A 17,335-nucleotide genomic window follows, 5' to 3' on the forward strand; every position below is an offset into this window, starting at 1 on the left:
AAGCTAGGGTTCAGACAGTGTCGGGGCAGCTCTGAGCGTATATTGCACAAAAACGGCTCACTTACTTCCACATCTGTGAATTCAAGTGTTTTTCTACCATGGAGTTTAGTGCGAATCGAAAACGATCCCATCTTCTATCAAACACATAGTACCCTCGTCCCATGAGGCGACTCCCGAATGAGCAAAACTGTGAGGGGAAAAGACATTTTAATTTTGATTACAGGTTAATAAGCTAATATAAACCATGCAGAGAAGAATAACATTTGCACAAAAACACACAGGGGTACAATTTTACTCAAAATAAAGAAGCAAATAGTACTGAAGCCAAAAATATTTCTGTGGTGCTCTCGTCTGTGCTCTAGATTTTCTGCAGAACCTCACATTAGGACTCGACAGTAGTTGACATTCAATTTTCTGTGGTCCTGAGGGCTCCCTTCTCTACACCCGGGATTGAGCCAGTATTATAGGTTAAAAGCAAACACATAAGCCAAACCAAACCAAACCAAACCAAACCGGCAGTGGGGAGGGTTTTTCAGCACTGTCTGCTTATGGTATATCATCCGTCTTCTCCAGGGACTCGGTGGTTCCCTGCTCCTCCCTGCAGTAATGGACACTGCTTGTCTTGACACAGTCCGCCAACTGGTCAGAGCTTTCCCATCTGTCGCCAACAGGGCCATTTCACTTCCAGGGAGGCTATAAACTCTTTCCTTCCCCAGTCCCGACCTCATGTCCACCTCTCCGCACTTTAGGCTGCCCTGTGACATGTCACCGTCACCACGCTTCTGTTCATGCTGTTCCCTTGGCTCGTTCATGTTGTTCCCTCTGTTCCCTGTCTCCTTCCCTCTTCTCTTGAAGTCCCAATTCTCCCCTCCCTCAGTCGCCTAATCAAGACTCTCATTTCCAGTGGCTCTTATGTGACCAGCCTCATGCCTCTAGCTCCTACCACATACCTATTACATGTCACCTTGGATTTTAAGTGTATAAAGGCTGGAAGCCTCGTTCTCTTCTTCCTCCTCAGTGTGAGGATGGTAGGGAGGAGATCTGGGATAAAGAATGGACTGCTGAGACAAGGTCTGAAAAAATGTTTTTTAAAGCAAATTGTCACATTTAAAACATGTGGCTGAAGTATGTGCCGTAAGATGTTTAACGAACGTCACTGGATGACGACGTTAGGGCAACCAGGAGACCTGCAGACAGAAATTCAAGAAGCGACCTCTGAGAAGCTGACATTTGGATGGTCTAGAGCTCAGGCGAGTCTGCAGAAGACTCTCTAACTCAAATACAGCTTCTCCCCCTTCCCCCAGACCTCCCGGCAGCTCCCTGGCCTCCATCCCAGACAGTGCTGGCTTTGGCACTCATTCCACAAACCCTTCCTGGAACCAGCCTTTGGAACGGTTCTTAGGAGGAAATGCGAGACCTTGCTTTTTGTTTTGTTTCTGCTTATGTTTTGGGGGCTTTGCATGAAAATTTTGTCACCCGTCAAATCTGGTAATCTGATGAAAAACTCTTTCCTGCACTTTCCTATCAAGTGCTTACGGATGGAGCCAGAAAATAAACAAAAGGGATTCTCCAACGTGGAAGCCGGTCCCCAGCAGCACGTGGGAGCTGTTCCAGGTCTAGACATCTTTTCTTCCTTCGTCCCAGTTGCTAAAGACACCCTGAGTGACCGTTCATGACAAAAAATGATTTAATGTATCAATTGACCGTGAGGAAAAGGACAAAGCAAGGAAACAGTCCATGGGCTTTCCATTTAAATCAGCAAAACATGAAGGGCACACAAATCCGCCATGCCCAGAGTTGAGCTAAGCCACTGGAGCCTGGCAGCCTGTCATTTGGACAAATATCCCGTGCTCTGGAGTCTGGCCTTCTGGTAGGGCCCAGGCTCCCTTTCAGACTTGGAAGCTGAAGGCTCCCTATTGTCTTTGCTACCCGTGTCTCTAATTCGATACCGACCCAAGAGGCTCCTGTTCTCTGCCGCCCATCGTGCCTTAGATGGCGCTGCGGGTCCTCACTGCCCAGCCACCGTGACTGGCTCTGCTGCCAGCCCACCCGTACTTCTCCCCCCACCTTTTCCTGCCTAATGGAGCTGCCCTTTTGTTCTGGTATCTGACGCAGAACAGGGAGTAGGGAATGGGGTGGGGGTGTGGGGGGGGTCCCTTCCCAGAACCATGGCTCCTTTCGTCCTGTGTCACTGCAATCCCCTCGTCCTGAGCCCCCAGTTGGTGCAGGGGTGGGCTCGTCACCCTTTTCTGCTGGACGGAAGCGGATGCCTGCTGGGGGAGCTCACTAGAAGCTTTCCTTCCTTAAGAAATGATGTAAGACAGCACCTTAGAAGACGACTCCCTTTCTGTTTGTCCCCTTCCGGCCTTTGGAGAATGCCAGTGGGTGAGGGTGTGACATGGGAGCTGTCACAGGCACAGGGGACCATGGGTGACAGGCAAAGAGGCTTGAGAGATTCTCGCTGAGTAGCACCATATTACAGAGGTGCTGAACCAAGGAGGCAACCACCTACCTCTGGACCTCTTGTTCCGTAAGATGAACCAATGACTGTGTGTATACACTATACACGAGTTCGACGTTCTGTTCCTGGCAGTCAGAGGCATTCCTCCCTGTCCCTATTTCTGCACTGTCTAAGCAGCAAAGTCTCAGGGTGTTGGTGAACCACAGGTCACCACCATCCTCAGAAACGGGAAGTGAATTTGGCCTTTATTCATCACACAGATAGAAGGGAGGAGGCACTCACTCTATCTTGTTGCAGGACTTTTTTTTTTTTTTTTTAAGATTTTATTTATTTAAGTAATCTCTAAGCTCAGTGTGGGGCTCGAACTCCCAACCCAAGATCAAGAGTCACGTGCTCTGCTCACTGAGCCAGCCAGGTGCCCCAGTACAGGACTGATCGTCCCTACACAGCCCATGACATCCAGGGATAGTCAAAGGAAACCTTGCAGGGCTCCAGCTGGGACCAGAGCAAATGGGCTATGGGGTTCCACGTTCCAGGCCCCCCTGAATTTGGCTCCGTGATGGTAGCCAGAAAGTCCCTTCCTAAGTGCTTGTAGGGCAAATGGAAAAAAGCCTTCAGCTCATGCCTCCTGACACTTCCCACCTCAATTTCAATGACCTTTTGAACTGTCGAAAGAAGACTCTTTCAAGGAATTGGACTTTTTAACCAGTGATCATGCTGATGTGCAATGCTTCCTCCTCTGTCTGCATGTGCGCGTGCACACACACACACACACACACACACACACACATTCTTTCTCTCAGTTCTGGTGCCATATGGTCATACTTACTAATAACAATAAAATTCAGAATCAACAGGGGAGAAAGGCAGCTAGGGCTGGCACCTGGCGTACTGCTAAGACAGATGGTTTCCAAAGCAGGTGAGCTAGACGGACTCTGGAAACCAGAGGCTCCATTCTGAGCCAGGTACCGCTGCAAGGTCAGCTGCCCAGCACAGTTACATCAACGCCATTTCTCAGGCCTTCTCGCTTCAATGTGGACCACGGCTACTCAGACGTTTAAAGGATTATAACCAGGTGGGAGCCCTGCCCTTTCCTTCTGTGACGTTTAAGGGTAAACTGAAGGCAGTCATTCAACCTCAGGATAAACCTTTCCATCAACCGCTCTTCCGGCAGCCTCTCCCCAGGAATGCGCACTGGCCGGCAGGGCGACCTAAATGCCTGCAGGACACGGCGCGGGGGTGGGGGGGTGGGGGGGGGAACGCATGGGTGGAAACACGGTGGCCTACCGCAAGAGGTCTGGGGTGGTGGGTAGAGAAATGACAGTCTAACTTCTCGGGTTCGTCAGCTCCATCCATCTCCCCTTCATCACTCGACAGCCGGCTGGTGAGGTCCCCTCCGGCAGGGGGCAAGGGGGGCTCCGGGCCGTAGCCGCTGTGGTTTGAAGATGTGCTGCTGCTGATGCTATTTGCAGAAGACGGTCTGAGGGCAAGAGAGAACGGACAGAATGAACTTGGTGGAGGGAGGAAGACCCACTGGGTTGAAGGGAGCTCCGGAGGCAGACTGATCATCTCTCTCTCTCGATACATCAAGGAAGGCGGGCCAATGGTAAATTTACACAAGGGAAAACTTAGGCTGAGAGCAGGTAGGGATCAACGGGCTTTCTACAGTGATCCTGGGGTGCTTAGGCTCTGCCCTGCTTAAGTCCAGGCACCAGGGAAAACTCCAACGATGTAAGTGGAACATAAAATACAGTAAGAGAGAATTAACTTAAAACCGGTCTTCTAATGAATTGTTATAATAACTCATCTGTTTGCATGTAAGTAATTTGTACTCGTTATGTAGCTGCTTCTTCCTGAAAGTGGAACCTGACAGGAAGATCAACCACGTAAACAACTTCAAACCAATTACCAAAATATCAGTCATGAGGGAAGATGGCCCCACACTTGGTTTTGGCTACTAAACTCCAGCTTTATGAAATTAACACACTGGTATGAAAAAAGCCTTTGTCCCATTGATGGGGCACAAGTCTCTTACCCCACAGTTAGATCTGTTTCTCCCCCCGCCATTTTTTTTCTTTTTTTAAGTAAGCTCTACACCCAATGTGGGGCTTGAACTCATGTCCTTGAGAACAAGAAATGCATGCTCCCCAAGGACCCACCAAGAGAGCCAGCCAGGTATCCCCAGATGTGTTTCTTTTTTCTTTTCGTTTCCTTTTTAAAGATTTTATTTAAAGATTTTTCGAGAGAAAGAGAGAGAGAGAAAAAAAAAAAGCTCTAGCTGGGGGGAGGGGCAGAGAGAGAAGCAGACTCCTTGCTGAGCAGGGAGCACAACACAGGGCTCCATCCCAGGACTCTGGAATCATGACCCGAGCCAAAGGCAGATGCTTAACCAACCGAGCCATCTAAGAGCTCAAGATGGGTTTCTTAGTATCAAGCCACATGTTGTTTAATCATATCTTCTGAGGATGAATGTTTCCATTTAGCTTTTGACAAACCACTAGAACCACAGGCTGGCATGGCTGGTCTACAGCAGGTGCTGCAGAACGGTGTTTCTCGCTGAAGGAATGAATGCGTTCCCTGTGTATGAACAACCCAGTAGATCTCATCTGGATGACGGCTAAGCTTGAAAAGCAATGTCACCGGAGGAAGTACCGCGGGTACTTTTCTCCAAAACAAGGAGAAAGCAAAAACAAACCAAACACTTCGCTATCAGTGAAAGACTCAAAGGAGGAATAGTCAGAGTTAGCTATCAGTTGTTTTTCCTGCTTCTCCACTTTCAGAAGGTGATTGACTGGGGAGAAATACAGGGAGAAAAAGAAGTTTGGGAGGAAAAAAAAAATCCAGATCCTTTATTTAAAAAAAGATTTTATTCATTTAACAGAGCAAAAGAGAGAGAGAGAGAGTGCGAGCTTAAGCAGCGGAGCAGCAGGCAAAGGCAGAGGGAGAAACAGGATCCTGTTGAGCAGGGAGCCTGATGCGGGACTGGATCCCAGGACCCCGGGATCGGGATCTGAGCCAAAGTCAGACGCTTAACCGACTGAGCCACCCGGGCACCCCAAAATCCAGATCTTTAAAAAAAAATGGGCTTTCTGCATTCTGCTCTCCCTTCTCCCTCATTTTCACTCTCAATGCTGTCCAAGGGTCAAACAGCTAAGTTCAAACTGATCCTCGAAACAGTCCTTTAAAAGCAAAGCCACAAAGGTGGAAACAATCTGAACGTCCATCAATAAATAGATGAATGGATAAAATATATTTATGGTATAGCCATACAATGGACTATCAGTTAAGTCCTAAAAAGGAAGGAAATCCGGACACACGGTTGAGGACCTGACGCTGAGTGAAATAAGCCAATCACGAAGGATGAAGATTGTGTGATTCCACTTACGTAAGATACCCACGGAAGTCACGTTCACAGACACAGGAAGTCGAACAGTGGTTACCAGCTATTGGGGAGGGGTGCAGAGTCTCAGTACGAGATGACAGAAAGTTCTGGAGACGGATAGTGGTGACGGTCAAGCCACGATGTTGCATGTCCTTAAGCCACGAACCTGTACACTTAGAAATGGCTAAAATGGTAAACTATATTTTACGTATATTGTCACACACACACACAAAATCCACAAGAAACCAAAAACAAGGCCACAGGTAGTTTTGCAGTGTCACTATAAGAACTCCGTTGGTGTGACAATTTATTGACCCTCACCTTCCTGTATTTAAGAAAGCAAAGATGCCATTCATTCTGCATGTTCCACATATATCGTCCAGAGAATACATCACATCAGGTGCACTCCTAGATGCCTACTCTCCTGTATCAGAAGGGGCAACAACATTATTGCCTGTTTACAGCTGGAGACCCAAACACTGAAACAATTTTGATAACGCTGAAACATACAAAGAGAGAAAATGGCACCCATAATCCTGCCACTCAAGATCAAGTGTTATTACCATTTTGATTTATATCCTTCGAGATTTCTCTACTGTGCATACACGGCACACGTGTTTTTAAGCAAGAACTGGATCGCACCATACATACTATTTTGAGATGTGCTCCCCCCACCCAGCCTAGTGATGTTGTAGAGATCTTTCAATGTGTAGAACTATATCATCATTTTTTTTAAAGATTTTTATTTATTTGACAGACAGAGATCATGAGTAGGCAGAGAGGCAGGCAGAGAAGAGGGGAAGCAGGCTCCCTGATGCGCAGAGAGCCCGATGCGGGGCTCGATCCCAGGACCCTGAGATCATGACCTGAGCCGAAGGCAGAGGCTTTAACCCACTGAGCCATCCAGGCGCCCCTATATCATCATTTTTAATATTCCCCAATATTCCATAGTAAGGATATATCATAATTTACTTAACTAGTCTATTAAGGGACATTGACATTTTTTCCAAAATTTCTAGCAGGCTCTTTTTGAGGCCTTCTCCATGGTGATAGGGCCTCCTTGTCCTGCAGGAGATAAAAGTGAGCTGGATTTTGTTAAGTGTGATTAATAGCATTTTGGTTATATAGGAAAATATCTTTACTTTTTGAAGACGCATTTGGAAATCTTTAGAGGTGAAATGCCATGTTATCTACAATTTACATCAAAATGTGTCACCAGAAAATGTAGATAAAGTAAATACAATAGCAAGATGTTAATATTACAGCTGTTAAAACTAGGTATGCAGGGGTTCATTTTATTATTCCTTCTACTTTTTGTACATGGGTAAAATTTCATAACAAAAAGTAAACAACAACAACAACAGAAAAAAAAAACAGAAAGCGAGCTACCAGTACAGATACGTTTATGGAAGTAGTTGAGGAACTTCCTGTTATATGGGCCACATGGATTGAACACAGTTATCTCCTCATCCTCCCAAAACACTACTAAAATCACAGTAAAGGGATCAAAAAGGCATGGCGCCAAAGAACAAAGAGATCAGCAGAAATACAGCGATCCTTATGGTAGTTACTCCCCAGCCTCCATTTAACCCCTAAACCAATAATGGAAATCTCATTCATCTGGCTAATGATTGGTTTGGAAAAGGGCGTGAGAAATCCATAAACATTTTTTTCTGGGGGGTGGTTGCAAAGATTTTTCTCACTTTTAAAATGAGACACAAGGAAAAAGTGGTCTCCACCTTCTTCTGGATGTCCCTGAAAGTGCAGTTGCCATCCTGCTACAAATTTTGAAGGTGAAATTGGAAGACAGAAGAGGAGGGAGTAAAAGAAGGGCAGAGAACGAGAGCTGGTTCCTCATCTTGGGGGACCGGTGCCCTTTCATCTCTGGACTTCTTGTCATGTGTGATGAGAAAATTTTTAATTATTTAAACATTTAGGAAGACCAGGTTTTCTGCCACTTGCACGTGTAGCATCCCAACTGATACAGTGAGAACGTGAGACTTGAACATATTTGCAGAATACAGAATGTGTCTGCAGAAGTGTTAAATGCAGGGCAAGGAGCTGACCTACCACAAAGCCTCTGAGAAGCAGGGCACCTGGAGCTACCTCAAGCTGCAAAGGTCATGAGTGAGGTGAAGGCTAAACTTAGTGGGAAAGTTGAAAGTCTTCCCATGTGGTAGCTGGACCCAAAGGTCAACACTAGGACCTTACACGGCCAGATGACTCACCATTGCCCCTGCCAGGTCCCACCCCTTCCAATCAACTCTCCAACAACAGAACAGAAATTTACTCTTCAGAGAAAATGAACTGGAGAGACCCTAGATAAGGGGCTGCCAGGCTCAGCAGAGATCAGGAGAGAGGCACGGGGCTGGAAACAAGGTGACCATCAGCTTTCTCTAGTCAAATCCTTAGTGGGCACTCCCCAGAATGCCCATCACTGGCACATCAGCAGGGAGGAGTCTTTTACCCTGAGAAACTGAATGGCTCTGGAGGAAAGGATTCCAGATCTTGCCTTTGGGAATCCTCTAAAGAAAGGCTGATTGGTGAACTGATGACTTTTTTGTTGACAGTCCCACACAAAGACTTCCAACCAGCCTGTTAGCACTTCTCTTCTAAATGTGAATGGTTAGGGATCACTAAACACTCCTGGAACATCTCCATAATGAGACCGACCAGCCAAATATCAAACACATGAACACACACATGAAAGAAATGAAGATAATGAAGCAAAGAGGAAAAAATTTAAAAACCTACCTTAACGATATTAGAATGGTATTAACTGCAAAATGATAGTATCCTGTAGGATATTATAAGAAGCAGTCATAGGATAGGGGTGCCCAGGTGGCTTGGTTAAGCATCGAACTCTTGATTATGGCTCAGGTCAGGATCTCAGGGTCTTGAGATCAAGCCCCACATGGGGTTCCTGGCTCAGTGGGGAATCTACTTGACCTTCTCCCTCTGCCCCTCTCCTCACTTGTAAATTCTCTCTCTCTCTCTCATAAATAAATCTTTAAAAAAAAAGAAGCAACTGTAAGACGTTCTTTTTATATAAGAACCAGATCCCAAAGATTTAAAAAAAGTAAATCATAAATTGGTTATTTCATATACAGTTTTGAAGGTAAAATAAAAGAATTTTTTTTAGAAAGAATAACAGGAGATTAAGAAATAACAGGAGAAAAGAGATAAGAGAAGGAAAGATCAGAGCAAAAGGTCCAACATCCAACTAATAGGAGGTCAATGAAGAGAATAAAGACAATAGTGGGGAGAAAATTAGCCAAGATGTAACATAGGAAATTATCCCTGAGACAGGTGTTCATAGACTGCAAGGATCTACTAAGTACCCAGTACTATGAATGAGAAGAGACCCATATTGAATGATCCCTGTGAAACTTCAGAGCTCCAGGTCTCAGAGATTAAAAACAGGTCATATGCAAAGAGAAGGACAACAGCCTCCCCAATAAAAACCTTTGGTGCTAAAAGCCAATAAAAAATGTCTTCACAATTCTATGAGGAAACGATTTTCAATTCAGTTATATACTCAGAGAGATTATCAATTAAGTGTAAGGGGAGAATAAAAACATTTTCAGGTGTGTAAAGTTTCTAAAAACTGACCCCCTTTGCACTTTTTCACAGGAAGCTGACGGAAGAGCTACTCCATCAGAATAAAGGAGCAAACCAATAGACAGGGAGGAAACGGGATCTAGGATACACGTACTCTAACGCAGACTGGATAGAGACCCCCCCAGGATGGCAGGAACTACTGTTTTTTGTTCTAAGCCTTTCGGTTCTATTTGACTTCTGAACTATGTGCCCATTTTGCTTTGATTTAAAAAAAAAGTTTAATTAAGGAAAAAATAAAAAAATGGTTGAAACAATAATAAATTCTAATTGCTGGCTGAATAAAAGAGAGATGAAGGGAGGAGAATCCTACGGAGGGAAGCCGAGCATGGAAATTTGTGTCTAGAGCAGAATGGGCTCTGAGAGCAGAGACAGAATCATGAATGATGACAGTGTGCCCGTGCACACGGAGAAGCAGCTCTGAATTTGTTCCTTTGTAGGCTTGATTCACTCAAGATGTAGGCACCCTCCTGGCGATAATGGGTTGGGGGATGCTTTCAAGACCTTCCAGCTCTGATCACTATACCCCAGGGCAGAACCCGGAGGGAAGGAGTTTGATGGAACCAAGCTGCGTCTCAGAAAAATAAGGCTTGGTGAGGAATGATGGGGAATGGGGCAACCAGTCATGAGAATGTGTCGAAAAAGTCCCTTGAGTTAAGCTGCCACCCCCCCTTCTTTTTTTTTTTTTCTTTTAAAGATTTTATTTATTTATTTGACAGAGAGAGATCACAGGTAGATAGAAAGGCAGGCAGAGAGAGAGAGAGAGACAGGGAAGCAGGCTCCCCGCCAAGCAGAGAGCCCGATGCGGGACTCGATCCCAGGACTGAGATCATGACCTGAGCCGAAGGCAGCGGCTTAACCCACTGAGCCACCCAGGCGCCCCTGCCACCCCCCTTCTGAGGTCAGCATGGCATCATCCACCATTCTCCATTTACCAGTCTGGTCTAAAGACCATGAGACAGTCAGTGATCCCTGTGCTTCCAGTAACACTCAGGGAAACTTAAAGAAAGTTCCTCCTCCACCCCTTTGAGGAAGCGTGAGCATCAGGCTGTCCGAGTGCTTTGGGGAAGACAGCACAAGATAATCGACCTTAACGGAGTCCCTACTATGTGCCAGGCATGCAACGTACATTTTCTCACTCAATTTACCCTCTGCTTTAGTTGGGTGTAACTCATCCACATTTCTCAGATGAGGGAATGGGTGGCAAAGCTAATGAGAAGCAGAAATGAGACTTGATACTATCTGCCTGACTTCAAAGTCCCTCAGATTGAGAAATGGATGTAGAAAAAAACAGAGGATCAGGGTGCCTGGGTGGCCCACTGGGTTAAAACCTCTGCTTTCAGCTCAGGTCATGATCCCAGGATTCTGGGCTCGAGCCCCACATCGGGCTCTCTGCTCAGTGGGGAGCCTGCTTCCCCCTCTCTGTCTGCCTGCCTCTCTGCCCTACTTGTGATCTCTCTCTCTCAAATAAATAAACAAAATCTTAAAAAAAAAACCCCAAAACCCAAAAAACAGAGGGACATGCATGAAGTCAAGGGTTACAGTGTAGCAGTAACACTTATCCTAATGAGGCATGAACTAGAGTTGCTTTCATTCCAGAACCATCGCTGCCCTTTTTCAGGTATCTAGAACCTTCTGCCTCTCTCTACTACCTGTGCCAGTCTAAAATTCCTTGGATTTTGCCATTTTTATACTTTAAAAAATTTATTTATTTTAGAGAGCACAAGCACATGAGCAGGGGAACAGGCAGAGGGCCAGGGAGAGGCCCAAGAACTCAAGCAGACTGTGCTGGACGCCAAGCACGATGCGGGGCTCCATCTCAGGACCCTGAGATCATGACCTGAGCTGAAACCAAGAGTCGGATGCCCAACTGACTGAGCCACCCAGGCCCCCACTGTTTTTATACTTTAAGATTAGATATGTGAGCGTCCACAAGACAGAGGGGAATGTGCCCAGGTTTTGTCAGCACTGGTTTCCATGGCTTACCTTTCCTCCCACCCTCCTGGGGGCCAGAGACTGGCTTGTAAGCACTTAGCTCAACCCTCAACCCTCTTTCCACAAAAGTCCTGATGGGTTTGGTTGGGCTGATCATCCATAGCCTTCGACTCTCTGGGGGTACATAATATGTTCCCTTGGAGCTGGGGCCAAGAAACAGAGCATAGAGCCCCTATTTGAAGGTTGGTGAACAGTGCCCAGGAGGACAGGCAAATGGAAATCTGGGGGCCCCAAGGCCTTTATTTCCTCACACTGCTTTCTATGGGACAGAACTACCACCTACTGGAAGCTACGATTAATAATTGAGCACGTATTAGGAACTTGGTACTTCTCGCCCAATTCTTCTTAGCTCTCCTTTACAGACCGGTAGTCTGAAGCCACAGAGGCGCAGAAACATGGCGGCGTTCATCTCCTTCGTGAGCACGCAGCTGCCATTTGCACTCTTCCAACCTTGTTCCGGCCCTGGCTACTGACTCACTTTTCCAGCTGTAGACCTAAGTCCTTTTTCAGGAACCCTTGACAAGAGTAGGTTGTAATTCAAGAATATGAGAACTGAAATATTTTCAAGGTTACCAAATGATACGTAAAAAACAAATTCACATGTGTAAGCATTTCAGACAAAAGAAATTCACGATTGGGGAGGGATTATAGTATTTCCACTCACGTGTGATAATTTTTTTTTTTTTGCCAATCATAGTCGATTACTGTGATTGAAATAGCTATAATATATATTGTATAGCACTAATATGAGGAAAATAAGTGTTGTTTCAAGTTTGATGGGAGGACATTAAACTCCCCCTTTTTTTTTTGAGATTTTATTTATTTTTTTTTTTTTGAGATTTTATTTTTAAAATGATCTCTACACCCAACGTTGGGCTTGAACTCGTAACACTGAGATCAAGAGTCACACGCTCTTTCTACGGACTGAGCCAGCCAGCCAAGGTGCCCAAGGAGGATATTAAATTCTGACCATGTCTTTTCAATCACTAATTGTATGGGATTTCATCCTAACTAAAATCAAGTGAAAAAGGACATTATTTCCTACAAAATTTGGAACTGAGTTCATCCCTGAGTTTTCTGGTGCTTATATCAACTTTGAAAACATCCTTAATGATTGCTCTGTAAGCCAACATTCGTAATGCGACCCCTGGTTGCCCCCTTCCTTTCAGAGACATTCTTTTTGCTGATGAACCTTACTCTCTGCCTTTCCTCTGCTTCCTTTTTTTTTCCCCCCCAAAGATTTTATTTATTTTTTTGAGAGATAAGAGCTGGAGAGGAGAGGGAGAAGCAGACTCCCTGCTGAGCAGGGAATCTTCCTGGAGGCTCCATCCCAGGACCCTGGGATCATGACCTGAGATGAAGGCAGATGCTTAAGCCACCCAGACACCCCTTTCTTCATCTTCCTTAAGAGAATATAAACACCTGGCATTTCTCTATTAACAAACATTCCCCGAAAATTATGTGAAAAAGAACATTAAGAATCTGCTGTCAGGGCGCCTGGGTGGCTCAGTCAGTTGGGCGTCTTAGTCATGATCCTCAGCTCAGGTCATGATCTTGGGGTCCTGGGATCGAGCCCCACATCAGGCTCCTTACTCAGTGGGGAGTCTGCTTCTCCCTCTCCCTCTGCCCCTCCCTACCGCTCGTGTTCTCTCTCTCAAATAAATACATGAAATAGTACGGAAAAAAAGAAAAAGAAATCACATGTAAGCCTCCACTACCTGTTTTATTTTTTTAATGGCTGAGCCCTGGCTCCCCGTTAACCCAGGTACTCTGGGGGTGGGGGGCAGCGGTGAGAAGCACCCCCATCAGTCAAAATCTACGGTGAACCTATAATAAAAGATGTTTTTCAAACTGGGTTCCTTGGAGCCCTGGAGGACTCCAAGGTGATCCCTTGGATGGGCTAGGGGACAGCAGGCTCTGGGTGCATGTGTGAATGGAGCAGAGTGGAGCTGGCGTTAGGTGGAGCAGGTCTCTGTTTTTACACTGGGTATGCATAACGTTTTATGGGAAGTGAGAAAGTTCTACAGCCACAGAAGAGTTTGAGAGCCACTGTACAGAGACTTGAATCCCCTCCCAGAAATCTGGAACAGAACTGCCTGCTTAACTCTAAAGCTCAGGAAAGGTAATAAATATCCTTTGGCAAATTCTGGCATGACCGTGAAAAGTCGTTATAAAATGATCCTGCAAAACGACGTGACGTTTAAGTTGGTGGCAACACCAGGGCAATGTTTCTGACGCAGGAAATGTGTGCAGCTGGCCCTTCCACCTGACCGTGTCCTCCTGAACCTGAGCCACTCTTGGCGGTTCCGACAGAGGGACTCCGGCTATCCATCTGGATCAGGCTTACACCAAAGTGGAAGGCAGGAGGGTGAGAACCCGGCAGTTCCGTGCCAACTGTCATCAAATATTTTTTTTTGCTTTAAAAATCAACCCCTTCCCCTTGTTTTGTACCTGTGTTCTCTTAATGCTTGCTTGCTGACGGCACAACTACCCTTTGAGATTCACGCTGTACGCCTTAAAAGCGATCAGATAATACCACTACCTGCACGTCTCATTATTTTATTATTAACGTTTCTCTTCCATGAAGTTATGAGTATCTGAGTCTCGTCTCTTCTAAACTCTGAATTCTCAAGGGGCGTCTGGGTGGCTCAGTGGGTTAAGCCGCTGCCTTCGGCTCAGGTCATGATCTCAGGGTCCTGGGATCGAGTCCCGTATTGGGCTCTCTGCTCAGCGGCAAGCCTGCTTCCCCCTCTCTCTCTCTCTGCCTGCCTCTCTGCCTACTTGTGATCTCTCTCTGTCAAATAAATAAATAAAATCTTAAAAAAAACAACAACTCTGAATTCTCAAAAAGTGGGATCTAATTGCATTACTCTCTGCACTGTTGCTTGAAAGTAACTGACATAGTTCAGGCGTACTTGGGAGATAGCTCGGGGTTGGTTCTAGACCGTTGCCATAAAGACAGTATCGCAATCAAGAGAATCAAATACATTTTTTGGGTTTCCCAGTGCCTATAAAAAAGTTATGTTTACACTATATTGCCATCTATCAAGTGTGCAGTAGCATTATACCTAATGTGCACGCTTTCATTAAAAAATACTTTATTGACACGGAGACACGAAATGAGCAAACCCTGTTGGGAAAATGGCGCCGGCGGACTTGCTCGACGCAGGGTTGCCACAAACCTTCAATTTGTTGAAAAAAAAAAAAAAGGGCAGCAATATCTGCGAAGCACAATAAGGAGGAGGTACGCTGGTCCCTTGCTCATGGAGCCAGCACTAGATAAATATTTTTGGATGAAGGGCTCCCTGTCTTATTATCTGGAAACTAGTTGGCCGCTCAGGATTCCACTGCCCATCAAAACAGACATGCATGGGTTTTAAATCACTCTTAATCCAGACGGATTTTAATTCTGTTTTCTGTTCTTTCCTCTCTGTCCAGGTCAACCAAATAAAACCCCAAACAGATGGCTCAGTTTTCTTGGTGTGGAGGGAGATGGAAGGACAAACGGCCTCAGTGATGCCAATTTTCCTTTCGCCCTGATCATAAGAGAGTTGTGGGAAAAAAAAATCCACAAAATTACGTGGCACCTGGGCTCCTAAGGTGTGATGACTGCCCCACTCTCAGCGCCAGGAGTATCCAACTCATCTAAAAACTCAGGCAACTGGAAAGTTGCCCAGGGGCTGATCGGTCATCCTTCCATGTATTAATTCCTGGATTAGTTTTGCTCCGTCTGCTAAAGGTCTGCTATGAAGATGAAGATGAAGATGATGACAGCAGTAAAATCCACCAAAAGCTACGTGGCGGCCACTGGCTGAGCCCCTCATGCCCATGATCTCGCTTAAACTTCACAACCGCCTCACGAGGAAGGACTATGAGAACTTCTGCCTGCCATGTGATCAGACCGCAGGTGACCCGGCCAGTCACTTGACCTAGTCACTTGACCTAGGACCTGGGGCTTCTACCGGCAAAGCGGGACTTACCTAGGAAGCACAGAGTTAGGTGGCCTGGATTTTGCAGGGGAGGCGACTTTCGGTTCTGGCCCAGAGCTCCCTGAAGGTCCTGGCAGAGTGTCCTGCACCGGCCCGGGTTGGTTTGGAAACACTTCCCTCGCCGAAGTCAGGAGATGCTCTTTATCTTTAACTTCTTTTTCCCGGGACTTGGCTTTGTGTTCCGCCAGAAGGAGGTCAAATTGCTTTTTCCGGCCCGGGACTGCCCTCCGATGGCTTAGCGAATGTGTCTAAGGAGAAGAGAGATGAAAAGCACAGCCTCTTTGATCAGCACATAAACCTGCTTCCCCAGGCCCTCCATCTCAGATACAGCAATTCATGGGAATTTAGAGGTGCTTGAAAAGTCAACTTCAAGGCAACAGCTCCCGTGCTGTGGCTGGGAAGAGGCAGACACCACGCAAACGCAACCATGCCCTACACTCCTGCTGTTAAGAAGCCAAAGCTTCCTCCAAAAAAAAAAACCAAAAACCAACCAAAAAACCCCACAAAAACCAAAACCCAACAACAACTGGTGCAGGACGATGAGCCTCAGTGCAGAGCCCACGGAAACCTCTCTGAGGCCAGGCGATGGGGAGGACGGGCTAGAGTTAATCCGGGTGCAGGTGGGAGGCTCGCCGTGGCCCAGACCCACGGAGCCACCAGGCGGAGGGGGCCACGGCCTCGATCCCAAGAAGCAATAGCAGTTCAGTATGAAATACAGGGCTGGGGGCTGCCCGATGGCGGCTGCCTTGGGTTCAGCTGTCCCCCTGGCCACCCGGTGTGGCCAGATCAGGGGCGCGGCCGCTGGTCCTCCCCTCCGCGGCTGCCTTTCAGGCCGCCGCCGCCGCCGCTGCCGCCGCTCCTGCATACATTAAAACGTAGCAGGGTTTAGAACCGCCTGTGAGTGCCTATAAATACAATTTACTGTCTGGCCTCACAAGTAACAGGGGAAGCCTATTTTTTTTTTTTTTCCTTCTTAAAAAGCCAGCCAGCTCGAGGCAGGCACTCTGCTACCATGGAAGAGAAGAAAGCATTTCCCTTACAAAGAACAGCTGGGGGTCATGTCGAGGTTCCACACCCTGCCGTGTGCAGAGAGTGGCATGCAAACATTTCGACAAAGGCCCCAGCGAGAGCAGGAAGTATTTTTTATGGAAAGAGAAATACCTTGCAGGTGAGGGATCTTGTGCAAGGTTTCTTTGTCTCGGGATCCAACACTCCACAGTGTTTATTTGGGTCAAATTCTCTCTCTGGTTTAAGAAACAAACAAAAAATATAAGAAAAAAGGAGACTAAATAGGATTTGGCATTAAGACTACATTTAAAAAAAAATGCACATTTGCACCAACAAGTGAGACATTGTCAGGCAATCTGGTTTTTTGTTTTTCTTTTCTTTCTTTCTCTTTTTTCCCCAACCGGCTGCTAAAATGCTTCAGGAACCGCTCAGGGGAAAATAACTCCCCTCTGACCCCAGAGTTCCAAGTCCAGCTTCGGTTGGGACGTGGGACACAGCCCCAGGCGCAATGACTAAGGAAGGGAGGGGCGGGCAGGCACAGAGGGCAGGGAGCCCTGATGCTCACACACTTTATCTCACTTAATCGGTTCCCCAAGCACTTGGCACTTCGGGCGGGCGCAGCTGGCTGCAGACCGGGGAGGGCCACCTTTTCTCCCAGGGCAGCTCCAAGAATACGTCACCTTCCCCCCGCCCCCAGCCCCTTACCTTCCCGCTAGTTCTCACCAAGTAAGTGGGAGAGTGTTCCTTGCCATGTCAGTGTGACCTGCCTCTCTTGTGCTTTGCCAAGTCCTCAGCACTGGGCTTTCCACGCAGCCCTGCTGACCAGAAACGTGGTTTACCTGATTCAGGAATGTTTGGCAGCGTCACAGGCAGGGGCAGGGG

At 46.7% G+C, this 17,335-nt stretch overlaps 1 protein-coding gene across 11 annotated transcripts in view; it reads right to left on the minus strand.

Moving 5' to 3' along the window:
• ATXN7L1 (ataxin 7 like 1) overlaps positions 1-17,335 on the minus strand; it is a 238,767-nt gene that overhangs the window by 13,225 nt on the left and 208,207 nt on the right. For all 11 annotated transcript variants that reach the window (XM_046020554.1, XM_046020553.1, XM_046020549.1 and 8 more), the window contains 4 exons: positions 16,607-16,689; positions 15,437-15,693; positions 3,749-3,941; positions 66-187 (listed from right to left, as the gene is read on the minus strand). In XM_046020554.1, the coding sequence (XP_045876510.1) occupies positions 66-187; positions 3,749-3,941; positions 15,437-15,693; positions 16,607-16,689 (655 nt within the window). The remainder of the gene's footprint in view (positions 1-65; positions 188-3,748; positions 3,942-15,436; positions 15,694-16,606; positions 16,690-17,335) is intronic.

The sequence above is a fragment of the Meles meles genome, chromosome 10 (assembly GCF_922984935.1).
Source record: "Meles meles chromosome 10, mMelMel3.1 paternal haplotype, whole genome shotgun sequence".
Classification (NCBI taxonomy): Eukaryota; Metazoa; Chordata; class Mammalia; order Carnivora; family Mustelidae; genus Meles; species Meles meles.